This window comes from Pseudophryne corroboree, chromosome 8 (assembly GCF_028390025.1).
Source record: "Pseudophryne corroboree isolate aPseCor3 chromosome 8, aPseCor3.hap2, whole genome shotgun sequence".
In the NCBI taxonomy this organism is placed as follows: domain Eukaryota; kingdom Metazoa; phylum Chordata; class Amphibia; order Anura; family Myobatrachidae; genus Pseudophryne; species Pseudophryne corroboree.
Window position 1 is genome coordinate 231448732 of NC_086451.1, and position 22936 is coordinate 231471667.

General features: G+C 46.9%; 1 protein-coding gene across 1 annotated transcript in view; it reads left to right on the forward strand.

The window, feature by feature from the left end:
• The window catches only part of IGBP1 (immunoglobulin binding protein 1), a 48589-nt gene extending 26208 nt beyond the window's left edge, over positions 1-22381 (forward strand). Inside the window, exons 4-6 of the mRNA XM_063937099.1 lie at positions 21387-21469; positions 21599-21711; positions 21946-22381. Coding sequence (XP_063793169.1) covers positions 21387-21469; positions 21599-21711; positions 21946-22082 — 333 coding nt within the window. The 3' untranslated portion in view covers positions 22083-22381. The remainder of the gene's footprint in view (positions 1-21386; positions 21470-21598; positions 21712-21945) is intronic.
• Positions 22382-22936: the final 555 nt, after the last annotated feature.

Consider the following 22936-nt stretch of genomic DNA (forward strand, 5'->3'; position numbering starts at 1 on the left):
CTAAAACATGTATATTTACAAAGCCTATTTCTTCAGTGATCCTTTTCACAGGTACCTTGTGATTGCACTGGTAATGAATACTAGATTGCTGATTAGAACAATATAGCACGCAATAGGTGCTCTAATTAGCTCCACAGTGAACAATTCTTAGTAGCAAATTATATTATTCAGCCTCCTAAATACTTAAGTACACTTATATGGAACATTTATTTTCACAGCCCAAACATATCTAGAGGAAATGCATACAGTTGATAAATGCTTTTTCACCTCCCGATGGGACAGCGTAGTGATACAATGTGTCCAAAGTGTCTCTGCCTTATAGGCCCTACACACTGGCCGATTTTTTGAAAGATATGAACGATCTCGTTCATAAATGAACGAGAACTCGTTCATATCTTTCAGTGTGGAGACTCCAGCGATGAACGATGCGCGTCCCCGCGCTCGTTCATCGCTGGTCTCCCGTCGGCTGTGCATGCAGGCCAATATGGACGATCTCGTCCATATTTGCCTGCACTTCAATGCAGCCGCGTGACGGGGGGAGTGAAGAAACTTCACTCCCCCCGTCACTGCCCCCCCCCCCGCCGCCGGGTCGCTCGTCAGCCGTATCCGCCGTCGGGCAGCTCGGCGGCGGGTCGGCCAGTGAGTAGGGCCCCTTAGAATCAGGCTGAATATGTAACAAAGAATCAAGTCTCCTATGGAAGCTTTCCAGCTGATTAGCTTCTGACAGGCGTCCCCGTCTAAGCATAAAATAATTATGGATGAGATTCTTATGAAATAAACTGATTGCACAGTAACTTGAATGTCCACTGCAGGTGAACTGTAGAGATAGCTTATTTCACCGGTTTGTGCAGCTACCACATCTCCCGCCGGGCTCCGTCTCTGCCGCACATAGCGCTCAACGGCTCTATCACTGACATCAGCGCTGTATTCCTCCCGTTGGTGTGGGTTGGATGCAAGCGTGCAAACAGCTTGGAGCGCAGAGATCCTCCGGCCAGTGAATCAGAACTGCATCGGATGTTATGCACTTGTCCCGTAATGGCAGGGCGGCACAAGTTGGCACCGGCGTTAGGAGAAGTGATGTCTGCTTTATAGAAGCTCAAGTCCATATACAGGGGTAAAAACTTACCCCTGTGGAGCTAATTAGAGCACCTATTGCATGCTATATTGTTCTAATCAGCAATCTAGTATTCATTACCAGTGCAATCACAAGGTACCTGTGATAAGGATCACTGAAAAAATAGGCTTTGTAGATATACATATTATGTTTTAGCTTTTTAAGTGTTTATATTAACAGTTATCAATACAAAATAAATACAATTTTATCTATCCTTTATTGAGGACAGCGCTTTCAATTTAGTTCTTTCTTGTCACACGATAATTTCTGCTGCGGGGTACACTGGGCTCCACAAGGATTAACATTGGGGTGTAGAGTAGGATCTTGATCCGAGGCACCAACAGGCTCGAAGCTTTGACTGTTCCCAAGATGCACAGCACCGCCTCCTCTATAACCCGCCTCCGTGCACAGGAGCTCAGTTTGTAAGTTGGTGCCATGCAGTAAGCAGGCAATCAACAGGAGGGCTGCATTGCAGCCCACATTAAAGCTTTTTCAGAAGAAAAGAAGAAATTTTGAAGACTTAAAGGGCTGCAGCTTTTATGTATGTCAGCTAAGACATCCTTTGCTGCAGCTCCATCACTCCCCCAGCGGCGCTGTATACTGCCGCACCCTGGTGCCGGGTAACTACAGTGGAGGCTCCGGTGTCCTTCTGTTAGTCACACACACTCGCCGCTGACCTCCGGGATCGTGTGTCCGCCGGTAAAAGGGGAGGTAAGGGGTCTCTTTGGCCCGCTTTTAACCGCTATCCGGCACGGCCGTGGGAGGCGGGCCGCGCGCGCTGGCGTGGACACTGTAAAGGGCAGCTGCTCCTATAGTCACCGGGACACAGGTGGGGGTTTTTCTCTCATAAAAATCCAGTTTTTAACAAGCCCGCAGCGCCTGGTGGGGAAGCAAGCGGGGGCACATGGCCTGACCTGTAGCCCCTCCCCCAGCCCCAGGTCACCATTTGGGTAAATGTTCCCGCCCTGGAGTTGTATATCTCTCCCTCACTTCCTGTCAGCCGCCATCACAACGGAGCTGCCCTGTTCCTGGGACTGCTGGGGCAAATCCTCCTCTGTAAAGCTGCCTGCTCGCCAGTGCTGTGCATTTTACAGGACACTTAAGTATTCTACCTGTCATGGGACAGTGTTAGTTAAGAAAGAGTACATACATTCAGGGCTGTGTGGTACAAACACCCTGTGATATACATCCAGTATCTACTGTGTTTTGTTATATCTACTGTTTACATATATAGCCATACTGAGTATTACTTTGCATTGCTTGTCCAGTGCAGTTTTATGGTGTATAATTTCTGCATGGTACGCTTGTGACTATATATGTGTGGGTGCACGTGGCTGCCATATCGGGTATTTCACTCAGCGTGCTGCTCCTATATTCTGCAACCTGAAGGGGCTAAGTGTGGCAGGTTTCTAATCAATATAGGTATTTCACAGGATATACTTGCTGTGCATTTTTCCTTGTGATATATATATATATATATATATATAATATCTCCTGGACTCCCGGTTTGTGCTGACAGAAAAATCACACTACACTGGGAGTTCTTGCTAGGTATATTGCTGCTAAAGATTGTACCAGGTTGCCTGATATTGTGCTTATATTATGTTGGCTACACGAGGCAACACAGCTGGGGCTTCTCCCACATTGCGTGGTGGTGATGCTGCAAACATTTTAGAGGAAAATATGGCAGCAGAGAGTTCACGTCTTCTAAACGGGCAGCTACTTCATCACAATCCAATGCTATTCCGGACACATCCTCTGAGGAGGATGGTGCATATACTGACCCCACAGACACTGACTCCACAGACACTGACTCAGATGCTTCTGATGGGGAAGGGAAGTCAGTGGTGGATGTCCCTGATTTGATTGAGGCTATCAGGCTCATTCTTCAGGTCTCTGATGAACCTGAGCCTGTGGCTGTCTCTAAAAATCCAGACAGATTTAAACGTAAGAAAGTGGTTAAACAAGTTTTACCTCATTCTCAACACCTGGCTGACATTCATCAGGAATCCTGGGAAAACCCGGGAACGAAATTCACACCGCATAAGAGACTGTTGGCTCGCTATCCTCTCTCTGTGGAGCTATGTAAAAATTGTGAACCTCCTCCGCCTGTAGATTCTCATGTGGCGCGCATGGTAGTTTCCTCTGCTCTGCCAGTAACTACCGTCACCTTTCTGAAGGAACCGATGGATAGACGTGTGGAGGGTTGTTTGAAAGTGATTTACACCCTAACGGGGGCGGTGCATAGGCCAACCATTGCAGCAACATGGGCTGCTGAAGCTGTTGAGGCATGGGCTCAGGAGCTTGAGGCAGAGCTGCCTCCCAACGCATCTGAGCATGCTCGACAATGTCTCTCCTGCCGGGGTGCTGGCGGCCAAGGCTGCTACTACGTCTGTCTTGGCCAGACGTATCCTTTGGTTGAGATCCTGGTCGGTGGATATGGATTCCAAGAAAACCCTGGAGGTGCTTCCTTTCAAGGGAGACATTCTCTTTGGAGAAGACCTCAATAAGATTATGGCTGATCCGGCTACTGCTAAAACAGCTTGCCTACCTAGTACGGCTCCTTCCGCACAGAAGGCTAAAAGTACTTTCCCTCTGCCCTTTCGTCCTCCAGGTAAAGCAAAAGGTTAGGCGTACCCGAAGCAAGCTCGTGCTTCCAGACCTGCAAAGCCCACACCGAAGCGAGCCCGAGCTGCCCATCAGCCTGCTTCCAAAACTGACCAGCTTGCCACATGACGGGGCGAGCCTCCCTCTGGGGGATCCCGGGTGGGGGGCCGACTTCTAGGTTTTTCCCAGGAATGGTTGAAGACCACTTTGGATACCTGGGTAAGGGAAGTCATCACTCGAGTTTACGCCGTACCCTTCAAGAATCGTCCCCCTCATTGATTTTGCCTGAAGATGTTCCTCTGGACCCGGCAAAAGCAAATACTCTGCATTCGGTGGTACATTCCCTCCTGACCACAGGAGTGGTAGTACAGGTGCCTCTGGCTCAGAGAGGCAAGGGGTACTATTCACCGCTGTTTCTAGTCCCGAAACCGAACGGGTCCTCGCGGCCCATTCTCAATCTGAAGTCCTTAAACAAGTATGTGCGGGTCTCCAAGTTTCGTATGGAAACTCTGTGCTCTATTGTTCTGGCCTTGGAGCGTGGGGACTATATGGTCTCCCTGGACATACAGGATGCCTACCTGCATATTCCTATTGCAGTGTCTCATCAGCAGTACCTCATGTTTGCAGTGGGCAACCTTCATTACTAATTTCGGGCGTTACCCTTTGGTTTGACAACGGCTCCCCGAGTTTTCACCAAAGTGATGGCGGTCATGACGGCTACACTCCGCCGTCAAGGGGTCAGGATCCTACCGTACCTAGACGATTTGTTGATCCTGGCAAATTCCCCAGAAATTCTCCTTTGCCATCTAGATATGACTGTCCAGGTCATGACAGCACACGGGTGGCTTGTCAACTGGAAGAAATCATCACTGGTTCCTGCTCGGAGCATGGTACACCTGGGAGCTTTATTGGACACTCACAACCAGCGGTTGTTCTTGTCTCAGGAGAAGGTCCTGAAACTTCAGGACAGGATTCGATACTTCCTATCTCGTCCACAAGTGTCTATTCATTCGGCAATGCAAGTGCTACGTCTCATGGTGTCTGTTTTCGACATGGTGGAGTATGCTCAATTCCATTCTTGCCCTCTGCAGAAGTTAATTCTGACCAAGTGGGACAACCTGCCTCACCGTCTCAGATCTCACATGATCTCCTTGTCTCCGGAGGTCCGCCTGTCACTGAGCTGGTGGCTTCAGGACCATCAATTGAGCAGGGGCCGTCCCTTCTGGATATCCAACTTGGTCCTGCTGACAACGGATGCCAGTCTGAGAGGTTGGGGTGCGGTGTTGGAACAACACTCCCTTCAGGGTCAGTGGACCGAGGAGGAGTCCCTACTCCCGATAATTATTCTGGAACTGCGGGCGGTGTTCAGTGCGTTGACAAGGGCCAAGGGTTTTTCTGAAGCGGTCGTTCAAACTATGTTGAAGGCCCGTAAGCCTGCTTCTGCTCGGATTTGCCATAGGGTCTGGAATGCTTATTTTACTTGGTGTGCGTCTCACAATCATGGCGTTTTCAAGTTTAGTACAGCCAAACTGTTGGCTTTCCTACAACAGGGCCTGGACTTAGGCCTTCGTCTGGCCTCCCTCAGGGTTCACATTTCTGCCTTGTCGGTTTGGTTTCAGAGAGAGATTGCTGCCCTACCTGATGTTCATACTTTCACTCAGGACGTGTTGCGGATTCAGCCTCCTTATGTGCCACCTGTGGCCCCTTGGGATCTGTCGGTGGTTTTGTAGGCCTTGTAAGAGTCTCCGTTTGAACCTCTTGCATCTGCTGACCTTAAGTGGCTTTCCCTTAAGGTGCTATTTTTGCTGGCTATTGCTTCAGCTAGAAGGGTCTCGGACTTGGGTGCCTTATCTTGTAAGTCTCCCCATTTGATTTTTCACCGTGACCGGGCAGTTCTTAGAACGCGGCCAGGTTATTTACCCAAGGTGGTGTTTTCTTTCCACCTTAACCAGGAGATTGTGGTTCTGGCCTATAATTATCCTGAATTGTCTTCCAAAAAGTGGTCTTTGGATGTGGTACGGGCTCTCCGTATCTGTGTGAAGAGAACATCCTCCGTTCGGAAATCTGATTCTCTTTTTGTACTGTTTGGTTTTCACAAACGTGACTGGCCTGCTTCCAAGCAGACACTGGTCAGATGGATTAGAATGGTGATTGCACATGCTTATGCACAGGCTGGTCGTCCAGCTCCTGCTACCATCAAAGCCCATTCTACTTGGTCGGTTGGACCTTCTTGGGCGGCCCACCGTGGTGCGACCCTTGAACAATTGTGCAAGGTGGCTACGTGGTCCTCAGGGAACACGTTCATAAGGTTCTATGCCTTTCGATACTTCCGCCTCGCCGGGTTCTTGTGCCCACTACAGTGCGTCCCCTCCCATAAGGAACTGCCTTAGGACATCCCCGATGTTAATCCTTGTGGAGCCCAGTGTACCCTACAGCTGAAAACGAGATTTATGGTAAGAACTTACCATTGTTAAATCTCTTTCTGCGAGGTACACTGGGCTCCACAAGTCTGGACAATGGGTGTGTAGAGTGGGATCTTGATCCGAGGCACCAACAGGCTCAAAGCTTTGACCTTCTTCCCAAGATGCATAGCGCCGCCTCCTATATCACCCCGCCTCCCAGCACAGGAGCTCAGTTTAGTTAACCAGCCCAATGCAGTAGCAGGAAAAGAGACGACAACGGTTAGTAGCCACATACACCACACTCTCACGACAAGAGAAGTGTCAGCGACTAATGCCATGTCAACCCAAAGAAGTTAAGTGCGTCAGGGTGGGCACCTTGTGGAGCCCAGTGTACCTTGCAGAAAGAGTTTTAACAAGGGTAAGTTCTTACCATAAAACTCATTTTCTGCTGCGGGCTCCACAAGTCTGGACAATGGGGATGTCCTAAAGCAGTTCCTTATGGGAGGGGACGCACTGTAGCGGGCACAAGAACCCGCCATAAGGAACTGCCTTAGGACATCCCCGATGTTAATCCTTGTGGAGCCCAGTGTACCCTACAGCTGAAAACGAGATTTATGGTAAGAACTTACCATTGTTAAATCTCTTTCTGCGAGGTACACTGGGCTCCAGTGTACCTTGCACACTTGGCTTCTTTGGGTTGGTGTGGAATTAGCCGCTGACACCCTCTCCTGTGGGGAGTGTGTGGTGTAATTAGCTTTGAGCAATTGTCGTCTCTAGTACCTGCTACTGCATTGGGCTGGTTAACGAAACTGAGCTCCTGTGCACGGAGGCGGGGGCGCTGTGCATCTTGGGAACAGTCAAAGCTTTGAGCCTGTTGGTGCCTCGGATCAAGATCCCACTCTACACCCCGATGTTAATCCTTGTAGAGCCCAGTGTACCTCGCAGAAAGAGATTTAACAACTGTAAGTTCTTACCATAAATCTCGTTATATATATATATATATATATATATATATATATATATATATATATATATATATATATATATATATATATAATTATATTTTATAATAGAACATCAATTTTTAAAAGTTTACAATCTGGAGACTGAATTGTGTGGCCTGCTTGGAGATAAAGAAATCTTAAAAATGAGCTGCCTGGATGCATTGAATTTGGTTGGCTCCGGTTATATATTATCATCACCCATACAGGCCAAGTGTTCAGTACAATATGTCTTCTATAGTAAAATAACTAATTGTTATTCTGAGGATGTAGTAAAATAACTTGGTGAAGCAGTCTTTAGAACACCATCTGAAAGAACAGAGGACCTTTTATATGCTAGATTGAAACTTGTGCTAGCCCTTTACAGGCTACAAGTACATAAAGGGGCTCGCAAACAATTGCATATCATTGATGCAGTCTAATGACCGAACGCCTGTGCTCTTGAACACATTTTGTAAGGGGCGAAAGTGATGATATTTTATTTTATTTACTCTTTTGCTGGCCTCTTTCAAACCTCTCCAACTATCCATTGTTTGTTATGCAGACATAGTAATTTACACTCCCCCTTAATAATATACTTTGGGATGAAAGTGGCGGATTTGATGTCAAAAACCGCCAGAAACCATTTTCAAGTCTAATAAGTAGTATTCACTCCGCAGCGGTTTCTTTTTTTTCTTTTCCAAGCTATTCTATTTATATTCATTTATTGGTTCCTTTATAGAAACAACAATCAATTGACATCATAGAAACAGAGAACTGATTCATATTTATTTACTTATGTCACTCTTTTTGTCATAGAAAGCACCATTCAGTTGTTATCATAGAAACAGGAAACTGGCTACTTTCACTAGTTGAAGTGGAGAAGGAGAAAGTTATGGGAAAGTATTAGGAGAAAAATATACAGCCTGATTCAGAGCCACATGTAATGCAGAAATTCTGCTACTGCTCGAAAAGCCCTAAAACCTCCTACAGAGCATGCTTTGCAGTGTGTACACAGGGTTCTGCCACCACTAGGCAGCTGCCTAGGATGTCGAAATCTTTAGGGTGGGAGCAGTCCTCTGAGTCTGTTACACTGCGCTGGAAGCGGCTGCAGATCTAATCAGCCATTGCTATCGGTCACCCCACACCTGACCTGTTTGCCCTGGTCACTGGCAGCATCTGCCTGGGTGGCAGTGCTGACGTGCGCTGTTTACAAGCATGGACGTCCGCCTCCTGACTGGCCGGCTCTCTCCTCCCCTTCTTTTGGAGGAGATGATGAACAGGCAGGCTAGGTCTGTCCTGCCTGAGTGCATGTGAGTAGAATAACGAATAACAATAACAAACATGGTGTACAGTACTGTGACACAGAGTCAGCCAGCCAGTGGTAAATCAGAATGGGTTGGGTTGTCGTGTTGGCTAGCTCTTTGCACAATTACACAAGACAACTATACCAGCAGAAATGCCTGCCAGCCTCTGCTGTAGAACGTAAAAAATAAATGTATGTACTGTAGCTTTAAAATTAGTAAGTAGCTACCAGCTTTACTAAGGGGAAAAGGGAAAGAAGAAAATATTCTGTGATTGGGCATATTTATCAGTAACCAATAATAACGGGTCATATTTATTAAAGCAAATTTGCATGCTATCCCCGAAAACAGCTGAGATCCCGCAAAATCTAAGTACAGGGATACTCAACCTGTGTTCCCATTTAAGAAGACCATAACTGACCCGGTCCCTCCATTTCCGCCGGTGGTGTTGGGGCGCAGGATAGGTGGACCCCACTGAGTCTGCCCATCGCTTTTAGAGGGTCTCTTATCCTACTTTCGTCCTAGAGGATGCTGGGGTCCATTTTAGTACCATGGGGTATAGACGGTTCCGCAGGAGCCTTCGGCACTTTAAGACTTTTCAACAGTGTGAACTGGCTTCTCCCTCTATACCCCTCCCCCAGTTTAGAAAATGTGCCAGAGAGACTGGCTGCACATCAGTGAAGCTCTACTGAGTTTGACTGAAAAATACTTTGTTAGGTTTTTTATTTTACAGGGAAGCTGCTGACAACAGCTTCCCTGCTTCGTGGGACTTAGGGGGGAGTAGGAACCAACCTCTCAGTTAGTTTAATGGCTCTGCTTCCGCTGACAGGACACCATTAGCTCCTGAAGGGTACTAAACACAGCCCTTGCCTGGCTGCTGCTCACTCCCACAGTACAGCCGCCACCCCCTAACAGAGCCAGAAGTCAGAAGGCTGGTGAGTATTAACTGGAGACCTGCAGAGAGGGGCCCTCCGGTCATCATGGCGGCATAAAGGTACCAGCGCATTGCGGGACGCTGCGCAGCAACATGTCTCTCAGCACAGAGTGCAGGGCGTGCGGGGGGAGGCGCGCTTTGAGGGACATGATAAATCCTTACTCTCACTGGCAAAATGTACATACATGTGAGCCGCTGTTGTACACTAACCCCGCCAGTATAAATATTATTGTGGCTGAACCGTGCCATTACAGGGGGCGGGGCTTCACCTCAGAATTGCTTGTAACACTCATTTGGTGCCATTTTCTCCTCACAGACGCGGAGCGCTGATCCTACAGGCTGCTTCTCCTCACAACATCGCTGATACAAGTACCAGGGTGTTATAGAAGGGGAGGGGAGCACATCATTTATTGAAGTCTGAGGGCTTCACATTGGATATAAAGCGCTGTTTTGGTATATATGTATATTCATTGTATGTAATACATATAGGGCGCGTGGTGTGGACTGGCAATTCCCTCTGGGTCCCTCTGACAGACATTAGTGTTGGTCTGTCCCCATTAGCTCCCGTGTGTGTGAGTGGTGTGACTGTACACGCGTGTACCATGTCTAGAGTAAGTAGTTCCCCAGAGGAACCCATTTTGGAGGCACAAGAGTGTTCTGAGCCTGTGTGGGTGAGAAAGCTGCAGAGTAATATGGCTAAACTAGCAAGAAAATTCTCTGAGTCTGAAGAACAGACAAAGCATTGGAGACAGTCTGTGGAAGATGCTTTATTTGGTGATTCACCTACAACATCCACTCGGGACCCCCCCCCCCCCCCCCAGTTCCCAGAAAAGGTCCCTGGCCCAAAATTATGCAAAGGGACACTGACACAGATTCCGACACTAACGTCGACACTGGGGATTTGAGGGGGGTAGATCCCAAACTGGCTAAGAGCATTCAATGTATGATAGTCACTATAAAAGAGGTGTTGGAATTTCCTGACACAACACCTCCACCTGAAGAAAAATATTATTTTAAATTAAATAAAAAACAGGTGGTGACTTTTCCTCCGTCTAAGGACTTAAATACCTTTTTTAAGGAATCCTGGGCTAACACGGAAAATAAATTTGCTATCCCTAAAAGGTTGCGGGTAGCGTACCCTTTCCCTGAAGAGGAAAGGCGTAAGTGGGAGTCACCCCCAATGATAGACACCTCAGTTTCTAGGTTATCAAAGAAAATCATTTTACTTGCCCCGGGGTCAGCTTCATTAAAAGAACTTGCTGACCGCAAATTAGAGACGACTTTAAAGTCCATCTATGTTGCTACGGGTACATTACTCAGGCCCACAATTGCTTCTGCGTGGGTAGGTAACACAGTTGAAAAGTGGGCAGATAACTTGATTGTTAATATTGACACGGTCGATAAAGATGACATGCTGCAAATTCTAGGTCATATCAAAGACTCTGCAGATTACTTAATGAGGCTATGAAGGATGTAGGCTTACTGGGCTCATGGGCCTCTGCTATGGCGATTTCAGCCCGCAGGGTGCTCTGGATCCGACATTGGAATGCTGACGCAGAATCCAAAAGAAATATTGAGGTGCTCCCTTACAATGGTGAGGCCCTCTTTGGAGAGAAACTAGATGCCATGATATCAACTACTACATCTGGCAAGTCAGCTTTCTGCTGTCGGCAGCTGCACCGGCTAAAAAAGTATATAATTCTCATACTATGCAGTCCTTTCGGCCCAACAAGTACTAAATGGCTAATACTACCCCTTTTTTCACAGGAAAGGGGAGAGGAAAAGGTAGAAAACCTACAACACCCTCAGGCTCCCAGGAGCAGAAGTCAGCAACTACTTCGGTCCTTGGATTTTACAGATACTATCCCAAGGTTACAATTTGAAATTTCAAGACCTTCCCCCATGCCGATTTTTCAAATCAGCCTTGCCAGTTTCTGCTCAAGACAGCACAAATGTCCTGAACGCAATACACAAATTATGTCAAGACAAAGTAATTGCCTTGGTTCCTGCCGAACAAAGGAACCAAGGCTTTTATTCAAGCCTGTTTGTGGTACTGAAGCCGGATGGCTCGGTGAGACCGATTTTAAACCTAAAATCTCTGAATCTTTATTTGAAAAGATTCAAATTCAAGGTGGAATCCTTGAGAGCAGTGATTTCCAGCTTGGAAGAAAATTAATTTCTGGTGTCAGTGGACATCAAGGATGCTTACTTGCATGTCCCCATTTACCCGCCACATCAAGCATACCTGAGGATTGCCACTACCAATTCCAGACATTACCGTTCGGGCTCTCCACGGCTCCGAGAATATTCACCTAGGTGATGGTGGAGATGATGGTTCTCCTTCGCAAACAAGGAATCAACATAATTCCATACTTGGACGATCTCCTCATAAAAGCGAGATCCAGGGACAAGCTACTCCAGAACATAGCATTATCCCTGAAGGTGCTTCAACAGCATGGTTGGATCATCAACTTTCCAAAATCCCAGTTGGAACTGACAATGAGATTATCATTTTTGGGAATGATACTGGACACCGAGATACAGAGAATATTTCTACCGGTGGAAAAGGCTCAGGAGATCCAGAGCATGGTCAAACAACTTTTGAGACCAAGAACAGTATCAATTCATCAGTGCATTCACCTGTTGGGGAAAATAGTAGCGGCTTACGAGGCGCTACAATATGGCCGATTCCATGCCAGGGTCTTCCAGTGGGACCTACTGGACAAGTGGTCAGGGTCGCATCTCCACATGCATCAAATGATAATCATGTCTATAGATTGTAAGCTTGCGAGCAGGGCCTTCCTACCTCTGTCTGTCTGTTTTTACCCAGTTTTGTTCTATTACTGTTGTTCTAATTGTAAAGCGCAATGGAATATGCTGCGCTATATAAGAAACTGTTAATAAATAAATAATAAATAATGTCAGCAAAAGCCAGAATTCCGCTCCTGTGGTGGCTACAAATTTCTCGCCTCCTGGAGGGACGCAGGTTCGGGATTCAGGCCTGGATCCTGGTGACCACGGATGCAAGTCTCCGAGGATGGGGAGCAGTCACACAAGGAGAAAGCTTCCAAGGAAGATGGTCAAGTCAAGAAACTCGCCTTCACATAAACATTCTGGAGTTGAGAGCTGTGTGCAACAGCCTTCATCAAGCGGCACACCATCTTCAAAGTCGTCCCATACGGATCCAGTCAGACAATGTAACGGCAGTAGCTTACATAAACTGTCAAGGCGGATCAAAAAGCAGGGCTGCAATGGCAGAGGTGACAGGGATACTCCTCTGGGCAGAAAGACATGCAAAATTTCATTCCGGGAGTGGACAACTGGGAAGCAGACTTCCTCAGCAGACACGATCTCCATCCGGGAGAATGGGGCCTCCACCCAGAAGTCTTTGCAGAGGTAACAAGTCATTGGGGCATTCCTCAAGTGGACATGATGGCATCTCGTCTCAACAAGAAGCTTCCGACATATTGTTCCAGGTCGAGAGACCCACAAGCAATAGCAGTGGATGCACTGGTGACCCAGTGGGTGTTTCAGTTGATGTGTCTGTTCCCTCCACTTCCACTTGTTCCAAAGGTTCTCAAGATCATCAGAAGTACAAGAGTTCGAGCAATTCTCATTGCTCCAGACTGGCCAAGGAGGGCCTGGTATCCAGATCTTCAAGAGTTATTACTGGAAGATCCTCGGCCTCTTCCTCTTCGCGAGGACCTGCTTTAGCAGGGGCCATTAGTTTATCAGGATTTACCGTGGCTGCGTTTGACGGCATGGCTGTTGAGCGCCAGATCCTAGCCCGTGAGGGTATTCCCAATGAAGTCATTCCCACACTTATTCTGGCCAGGAAAGGGGTAACGTCCAAACATTACCATCATATTTGGAGAAAATATGTATCTTGGTGTGAATCCAAGAAGTCTCCTGCGGTGGAGTTTAAATTAGGACGTCTTCTCCTATTAATACAGGCGGGTGTGGATGCTGGCTTGAGATTAGGGTCTATCAAGGTCCAAATTTCGGCCTTGTCCATTTTCTTTCAGAAACAGTTGGCTACCCTTCCTGATGTCCAGACGTTTGTGAAGGGGGTTCTGCGCATCCAACCTCCCTTTGTGCCTCCTGCGGCACCATGGGATCTTAATGTGGTGTTGCAGTTCCTTAAATCGGACTGGTTTGAGCCTCTACAAGACGTAAAGATGTTGAAGTTTCTCACTTGGAAAGTGGTCATGCTATTGGCCTTGGCCTCAGGCAGACAGGTGTCTGAGTTAGGAGCTCTCTCACACAAGAGTCCTTACTTAATATTTCATGAAGATAGGGCTGAACTGAGAACACGTCAGCACTTTCTTCCGAAGGTTGTGTCTTCTTTTCATATCAACCAACCTGTGGTGGTGCCAGTGGCTTCTGACACCTCAGCCATCTCAAAATCCTTGGATGTCGTCAGAGCGTTGAGGATTTATGTTGCAAGAACGGCTAGGATAAGGAAAACAGAATCTTTGTTTGTCCTCTATGACCCCAACAAGATTGGGGGTCCTGCTTCTAAGCAGACTATTGCGCGCTGGATATGGGGTACCCATAGGATTGCCGTTACCGACTTAAGTAAAAGCCCACTCTACAAGGAAAGTGGGTTCGTCCTGGGCGGCTGCCCGGGGTGTCTCGGCTTTACAAATCTGCCAAGCTGCTACTTGGTCAGGTGCAAACACGTTTGCTAAGTTTTATAAGTTTGACACCTTGGCTGCTGACGACCTAAGATTTGGTCAGTCAGTTCTGCTGGAACATTAGCACTTTCCCGCCCGTACTGGGAGCTTTGGTACATCCCCATGGTACTAAAGTGGACCACAGCATCCTCTAGGACGTAAGAGAAAATAGGATTTTATTTACCTGCCGGTAAATCCTTTTCTCGTAGTCCGTAGAGGATGCTGGGCGCCCGCCCAGTGCTCATTTTTCCTGCTGATTACGTTTATCTTTTTGCACATTTTTCACGTGTTCAGATGTTAACAGCTGTTGCTGTTGCATTATGCATGCTGGTTGGCATGACTTATGTTAAAGGCAATGTTAGCCGACATGTTGTTTATGGATGGTGTGAGCTGGTGTGAATTTCGCGACAATAGTAATTCCTCTCTCGAGAATATCCGTCTCCTCGGGGACAGTTCCTATACTGTGGTCTGGGGGAGGGGCATAGAGGGAGGAGCCAGTTCACACTGTTGAAAAGTCTTAAAGTGCCGAAGGCTCCTGCGGAACCGTCTATACCCCATGGTACTAAAATCGACCCCAGCATCCTCTACGGACTACGAGAAAAGGATTTACCGGCAGGTAATTAAAATCCTATTTGTACGCAGTGCAAGTGGTGGTTGTGGAACTTATAAGACTCCTCCTCTGCACTTTCCCATGAGTGCCTTTGAAGTGGGTATTGGTAGTAGTTGGAGGCAGTGGGCTGAAGCTTTGCCTAGGGTAAAGAGAAACCTTGCACTGGCCCTGTGTGTGCACAGAGGAGCGTTTGTGATTTAAGACCCATGATATCAGAAATGTCTTGGGGCGGGGGTTGATGCTGTAGTGTTTGTGTATATAGATGCTCAATCGTTTACATTGGTGGCCATGCTTGGACAGAAAATCTGTACCTAACATAGGGCTGGTGCAATTTTTGATGCTGTGACTAAAGACCAACCAGGCATCTATAGATGCTGCAAGTGGGACTTCCTTCAGTCATTGCACATTCATACACATGAATGTACACCAGGGAATGGCATTGTAGCGGCATTGCGAGTGTAGTTTGTGTGCTTTTTTTTTTTATATTTTATATTTTTTTAGTATTTCGGTTAAAGTCCAGTTATGTCTGGTGAGACATCATAATCCTCCATAACCCAGCCGATCTTCCCTGTCAAAATCATTGCACTTACCTGTGGTTTCATTAGCAATCATGCCTGTCTGAATGTAATCCTTGACCACTACATCCTGAATATAGTGTTTCTCTATCGTCCTAGTGGATGCTGGGGTTCCTGAAAGGACCATGGGGAATAGCGGCTCCGCAGGAGACAGGGCACAAAAAGTAAAGCTTTAGGATCAGGTGGTGTGCACTGGCTCCTCCCCCTATGACCCTCCTCCAAGCCTCAGTTAGATTTTTGTGCCCGGCCGAGAAGGGTGCAATCTAGGTGGCTCTCCTAAAGAGCTGCTTAGAAAAGTTTAGCTTAGGTTTTTTATTTTACAGTGAGTCCTGCTGGCAACAGGATCACTGCAACGAGGGACTTAGGGGAGAAGAAGTGAACTCACCTGCGTGCAGGATGGATTGGCTTCTTGGCTACTGGACATTAGCTCCAGAGGGACGATCACAGGTACAGCCTGGATGGTCACCGGAGCCTCGCCGCCGGCCCCCTTGCAGATGCTGAAACGAGAAGAGGTCCAGAATCGGCGGCAGAAGACTCCTCAGTCTTCTTAAGGTAGCGCACAGCACTGCAGCTGTGCGCCATTTTCCTCTCAGCACACTTCACACGGCAGTCACTGAGGGTGCAGGGCGCTGGGAGGGGGGCGCCCTGGGAGGCAAATGAAAACCTTTTTTGGCTAAAAATACCTCACATATAGCCTCCGGGGGCTATATGGAGATATTTAACCCCTGCCAGAATCCGTTAAGAGCGGGAGACGAGGCCGCCGAAAAAGGGGCGGGGCCTATCTCCTCAGCACACAGCGCCATTTTCCCTCACAGAAAGGCTGGAGGGAAGGCTCCCAGGCTCTCCCCTGCACTGCACTACAGAAACAGGGTTAAAACAGAGAGGGGGGGCACTAATTTGGCGTTAGAAATATATAAAAAAGATGCTATAAGGGAAAACACTTATATAAGGTTGTCCCTATATAATTATAGCGTTTTTGGTGTGTGCTGGCAAACTCTCCCTCTGTCTCTCCAAAGGGCTAGTAGGTCCTGTCCTCTATCGGAGCATTCCCTGTGTGTGTGTGTGCTGTGTGTCGGTACGTGTGTGTCGACATGTATGAGGACGATGTTGGTGAGGAGGCGGAGCAATTGCCTGTAATGGTGATGTCACTCTCTATGGAGTCGACACCGGAATGGATGGCTTATTTAGGGAATTACGTGATAATGTCAACACGCGCCAAGGTCGGTTGACGACATGAGACGGCCGACAAACAATTAGTACCGGTCCAGACGTCTCAAAAACACCGTCAGGGGTTTTAAAACGCCCGTTTACTTTAGTCGGTCGACACAGACACAGACAGGGACACTGAATCCAGTGTCGACGGTGAATAAACAAACGTATTCCTTATTAGGGCCACACGTTAAGGGCAATGAAGGAGGTGTTACATATTTCTGATACTACAAGTACCACAAAAGAGGTTATTATGTGGGATGTGAAAAAACTACCGTAGTTTTTCCTGAATCAGATAAATTAAATGAAGTGTGTGATGATGCGTGGGTTCCCCCCGATAGAAAATATGGGCGGTATACCCTTTCCCGCCAGAAGTTAGGGCGCGTTGGGAAACACCCCTTAGGGTGGATAAGGCGCTCACACGCTTATCAGAACAAGTGGCGGTACCGTCTATAGATAGGGCCGTCCTCAAGGAGCCAGCTGACAGGAGGCTGGAAAAATATCATAAAAAGTATATACACACATACTGGTGTTATACTGCGACCAGCGATCGCCTCAGCCTGGATGTGCAGAGCTGGGGTGGCTTGGTCGGATTCCCTGACTAAAAATATTGATACCCTTGACAGGGACAGTATTTTATTGACTATAGAGCATTTAAAGGATGTATTTCTATATATGCGAGATGCACAGAGGGATATTTGCACTCTGGCATCAAGAGTAAGTGCGATGTCCATATCTGCCAGAAGATGTTTATGGACACGACAGTGGTCAGGTGATGCAGATTCCAAACGGCACAAAGGTGTATTGCCGTATAAAGGAAGAGGAGTTATTTGGGGTCGGTCCATCGGACCTGGTGGCCACGGCAACTGCTGGAAAATCCACCGTTTTTACCCTAAGTCACATCTCTGCAGAAAAAGACACCGTCTTTTCAGCTTCAGTCCTTTCGTCCCTATAAGAGTCATATCTGCCCAGGGATTTAGGAAAGGGAAGAAGACTGCAGCAGGCAGCCCATTCCCAGGAACAGAAGCGTTCCACCGCTTCTGACAAGCTCTCAGCATGACGCTGAGACCGTACAGGACCCCTGGATCCTACAAGTAGTATCCCAGGGGTACAGTTTGGAATGTCGAGACGTTTCCCCTGCGCAGGCTCCTGAAGTCTGCTTTACCAAGGTCTCCCTCCGACAAGGAGGCAGTATGGGAAAAAATTCACGAGCTGTATTCCCAGCAGGTGATGATTAAATTACCCCTCCTACAACAAGAAAAGGGGGTATTATTCCACACTATATTGTGGTACTGAAGCCAGAAGGCTAGGTGAGACCTATTCTAAATCTAAAAAAATTTGAACACTTACAAAGGTTCAAATCAAGATGGAGTCACTCAGAGCAGTGATAACGAACCGGGAAGAAGGGGACTATCTGGTGTCCCGAGACATCAGGGATGCTTACCTCCATGTCCCAAATTTGCCCTTATCACTAAGGGTACCTCAGGTTCGTGGTACAGAACTGTCACTATCAGTTTCAGACGCTGCCGTTTGGATTGTCTACGGCACCCCGGGTCTTTACCAAGGTAATGGCCGAAATGATGGTTCTTCTTCGAAGAAAAGGCGTCTTAATTATCCCTTACTTGGACGATCTCCTGATAAGGGCAAAGTCCAGGGAACAGTTGGAGGTCGGAGTAGCACTATCTCGGATACTGTTACAACAGCAGGGGTGGATTCTAAATATTCCAAAATCGCAGCTGATCCCGACAACAAGTCTCCTGTGCTTAGGGATGATTCTGGACACAGTCCAGAAAAAGGTGTTTCTCCCGGAAGAGAAAGCCAGGGAGTTATCCGAGCTAGTCAGGAACCTCCTAAAATCAGTGCATCATTGCACAAGGGCCATGGTAAAAAAAATGGTGACATCCTTCGAAGCAATTCCAGTCGGCAGATTTCATGCAAGAACTTTTCAGTGGGATCTGCTGGACAAATGGTCCGGATCGCATCTTCAGATGCATCAGCGGATAACCCTATATCCAAGGACAAGGGTGTCTCTCCTGTGGTGGTTACAGAGTGCTCATCTTCTAGAGGGCCGCAGATTCGGCATTCAGTTTTGGATGTTGGTGACCACGGAGGCCAGCCCGAGAGGCTGGGGAGCAGTCACACAAGGAAAAAATTTCCAGGGAGTGTGATCAAGTCTGGAGATTTTTCTCCACATAAATATAGCTAAGGGTAAATTTATAATGCTCTAAGCTTAGCAAGACCTCTGCTTCAAGGTCAGCCGGTATTGATCCAGTGGGATAAAACATCACGGCAGTCGCCCACGTAAATAGACAGGGCGGCACAAGAAGCAGGAGGGCAGTGGCAAAAACTGCAAGGACTTTTCGCTGGGCGGAAAATCATGTGATAGCACTGTCAGCAGTGTTTCATTCCGGGAATGGAAACTGGGAAGCAGACTTCCTCAGTAGGCACGACCTCCACCCGGCAGAGTGGGAACTTCATGGGGAAGTTTTCCACATAATTGTAAACCGTTGGGAATTACCAAAGGTGGACATGATGGCGTCCCGTCTGAACAAAAAACGGGACAGGTATTGCGCCAGGTTAAGAGACCCTCAGGCAATAGCTGTGGACGTTCTGGTAACACCGTGGGTGTACCAGTCGGTGTATGTGTTCCATCCTCTGCTTTTCATACCTAAGGTACTGAGAATTATAAGACGTAGAGGAGTAAGAACTATACTCATGGCTCCGGATTGGCCAAGAAGGACTTGGTACCCGGAACTTCAAGAGATGCTCACAGAGGACTTATGGCCTCTGCCGCTAAGAAGGGACTTGTTTCAGCAAGTACCATGTCTGTTCCAAGACTTACCGCAGCTGCGTTTGACGGCATGGCGGTGGAACGCCGGATCCTAAGGGAAAAGGCATTCAGGAAGAGGTCATTCCTACCCTGGTCAAAGCCAGAAAGGAGGTGACCGCACAACATTATCACCACATGTGGCGAAAATATGTTGCGTGGTGTGAGGCCAGGAAGGCCCCACGAAGAAATTTCAACTCGGTCGATTCCTGCATTTCTTGCAAACAGGAGTGTCTATGGGCCTCAAATTGGGGTCCATTAAGGTTCAAATTTCGGCCCTGTCGATTTTTCTTCCAGAAAGAATTGGCTTCAGTTCCTGAAGTCCAGAAGTTTGTCAAGGGAGTATTGCATATACAACCCCCTTTTGTGCCTCCAGTGGCACTGTGGGATCTCAACGTAGTTCTGGGATTCCTCAAAACACATTGGTTTAAAACCAGTCAAATCTGTGGATTTGAAGCATCTCACATGAAAAGTGAACATGCTCTTGGACCTGGCCTGGACCAGGCGAGTGTCAAATTGGTGGTTTTTTTCTCAAAAAAGCCCATATCTGTTTGTCCATTCGGACAGGGCAGAGCTGCGGACTCGTCCCCAGTTCTCTCCCTAAGGTGGTGTCAGTGTTTCACCTGAACCAGCTTATTGTGGTGTCTTGCGCCTACTAGGGACTTGGAGGACTCCAAGTTGCTAGATGTGGTCAGGGCCCTGAAAATATAGGTTCCAGGACGGCTGGAGTCAGGAAAACTGACTTGCTGTTATCCTGTATGCACCCAACAAACTGGGTGCTCTTGCTTTTAAGCAGACTTTTGCTAGTTGGATGTGTAATACAATTCAGCTTGCACATTCTGTGGCAGGCCTGCCACAGCCAAAATATGTAAATGCCCATTCCACAAGGAAGGTGGGCTCATCTTGGGCGGCTGCCCGAGGGGTCTCGGCTTTACAACTTTGCCGAGCGGCTATTTAGTCAGGGGCAAACACGTTTGTAAAATCCTACAAATTTGATACCCTGGCTAAGGAGGACCTGGAGTTCTCTCATTCGGTGCTGCAGAGTCATCCGCACTCTCCCGCCCGTTTGGGAGCTTTGGTATAATCCCCATGGTCCTTTCAGGAACCCCAGCATCCACTAGGACGATAGAGAAAATAAGAATTTACTTACCGATAATTCTATTTCTCGGAGTCCGTAGTGGATGCTGGGCGCCCATCCCAAGTGCGGATTATCTGCATTACTTGTACATAGTTACAAAAATCGGGTTATTATTGTTGTGAGCCATCTTTTCAGAGGCTCCGCTGTTATCATACTGTTAACTGGGTTCAGATCACAGGTTGTACAGTGTGATTGGTGTGGCTGGTATGAGTCTTACCCGGGATTCATAAATCCTTCCTTATTGTGTACGCTCGTCCGGGCACAGTACCTAACTGAGGCTTGGAGGAGGGTCATAGGGGGAGGAGCCAGTGCACACCACCTGATCCTAAAGCTTTACTTTTTGTGCCCTGTCTCCTGCGGAGCCGCTATTCCCCATGGTCCTTTCAGGAACCCCAGCATCCACTACGGACTCCGAGAAATAGAATTATCGGTAAGTAAATTCTTATTTTTTGTAAACTGTAATACAAGATCTGTGTTTCTGAAGATCATGTATGTACCCATGGAATTGCAGGACCCAGACATGTAAGAGATGTCCAGATGAGACTTTATCTGTCCTGATATAAACCTAGCATTGTTTCCTGAACGTTTCTAGTGATTTAAGCCCTAGTTTATAGTTGGGGGTTGAATCTCTGCTTTTATTGCAATGTATCAAAACCTGTATTTTGTACTATACTGTTTTGGTTTCCCGCTACAAAATAAATTTGAGCTTTCCAAACAGATAAGTGCAGACTTATTTGAATTAGTTTTCTTAATATTGGTGTTCTTTTTCTTGGAAATGTATTCTTGTTAGGTTTTTTTTTTTTTAAATGAATAGGTGATACTGAAAAAGAAGAGGAAAAGGGGTTCTAAATAACAGATAACATTTTGTGGACAGAGAGGTTGTAAATCATATCACAAAACATATAGAAGAAAATAGCTTTAACATAAAGGCCCTAAAGAGGCAACAAGGTAGAAGACATGGGCTGGTGTCCAAAAGGGCCTTTAGTAATTAATATTTTTTCTTTCTATAGGGAGTGGAGATATCTCAACGACCACGTCCCACAAGACCACCCATGAAGCCCTTTATCCTGACTCGTGATGCCCTCCAAGCCAAGTATGTGGTTTCTGTGAATTCTTTTTTTATTTATTACAGTCTCTTAGCCAATTATCTATATTTTGTCCCCACAAATATTTCCATATGTTTCCCATGGTGTGCATTTCTGAAGAACACTTTTACCCGTAGGGTCTTTGGAGCAGGCTATCCAAGTCTACCTACCATGACTGTTGATGACTGGTACGAGCAGCATCTGAGTAAACAAGTCCTGCCAGACCAAGGGGTCTTCAATAAAACAACAGGTATATAATTTAGACTGTACAAGCAAATCCACAAGCAGTTTCTGCTGACCATCATTTATGTGACCTTTTAGTCTGCCATTTATACTAATGTATTTCTGAATATGTTGGGAAAGTTTTGTGTGGCCATTGCATACAGTTGTGCTTTGCAATAAGGAAGGTGGAGGCAGCGATAATGTGGTTGATGGTAACTTATTGGGTACATCTTGACTTTGAAGTTTCATTATTTTGCTGTAGATGAGGATCAAGAAGCAGCTGAAAAGGAGCGTAAAGAGGAGGAAGATGATCCAGAGACTTTGCAGAAGGCTAGGAACTGGGATGACTGGAGGGATACTCATCCACGTGGCTATGGCAACCGCAAGAATATGGGTTGAGATACATGCAGTGGTTTTGACTGACCTCCTATGAGGAGTTCTGCAAGATTGATGGGTATTCCCTTTGGGATGTTACATTTAGATAAGATTGGAGTGTGCCAGGGATAGCCACATACTGGGTTGTATCAGTTACTAATGTGTGTGCCTTTTCCTTTTGCCCTCAAAGTAGTCCCATCTCCTGACATCTCATGCCAATTGAACTTCTTTATATTTATTTTGGGTCTTTATTTTTTTTAATTTGTTTTTCTCATTGGGTTTTTAGTTAATAAAAGAAAAGTTTTGCTGTTGTCTACACATAATGCAGTATATACTTTACATACAGAGACTCTGCTGTATGCAGCCTCCTCTTGTTGAACAGACCCATGCGTACAAATCTCTCACGCTTTTCATTAATAAATTCTAAGTTAGATATCCAAAAACAAAAAGTTTGCAACAGGAGATTGCAACTTTTTTTTTTTTTTGTATCATTTTAAAGTGGAAAATTGTTTATCTCCTATATTATAGCTCTGTGATTCTGTGCCTGGGTCTCTAACCCTGGGCGTGGCTAGGAGCTCTCATTGGATTAGCAGCAGGTCTATCACACCCAGTCCACAGCTGATTGGGCGAGAAACGCCCTCCCACACAGGTTACTTCCAATGGGAGGCTCTGCCCTTTGGCTGCTGTGTTTTCACAGAGCAGGATTAGCAATGGGACTGATGGAGCTGCAGCTCCAGCCCCACACCCCAAACTAGGCCCACTGCATCTGCAGCAACATACCCTCCAACAATTTACACATAAACATTGATACACATTCGAAAAGGGGGCGTGGCCACGGGTACACCGGCGTGGCCACGCCCTTTCCCTATACTTTCAAT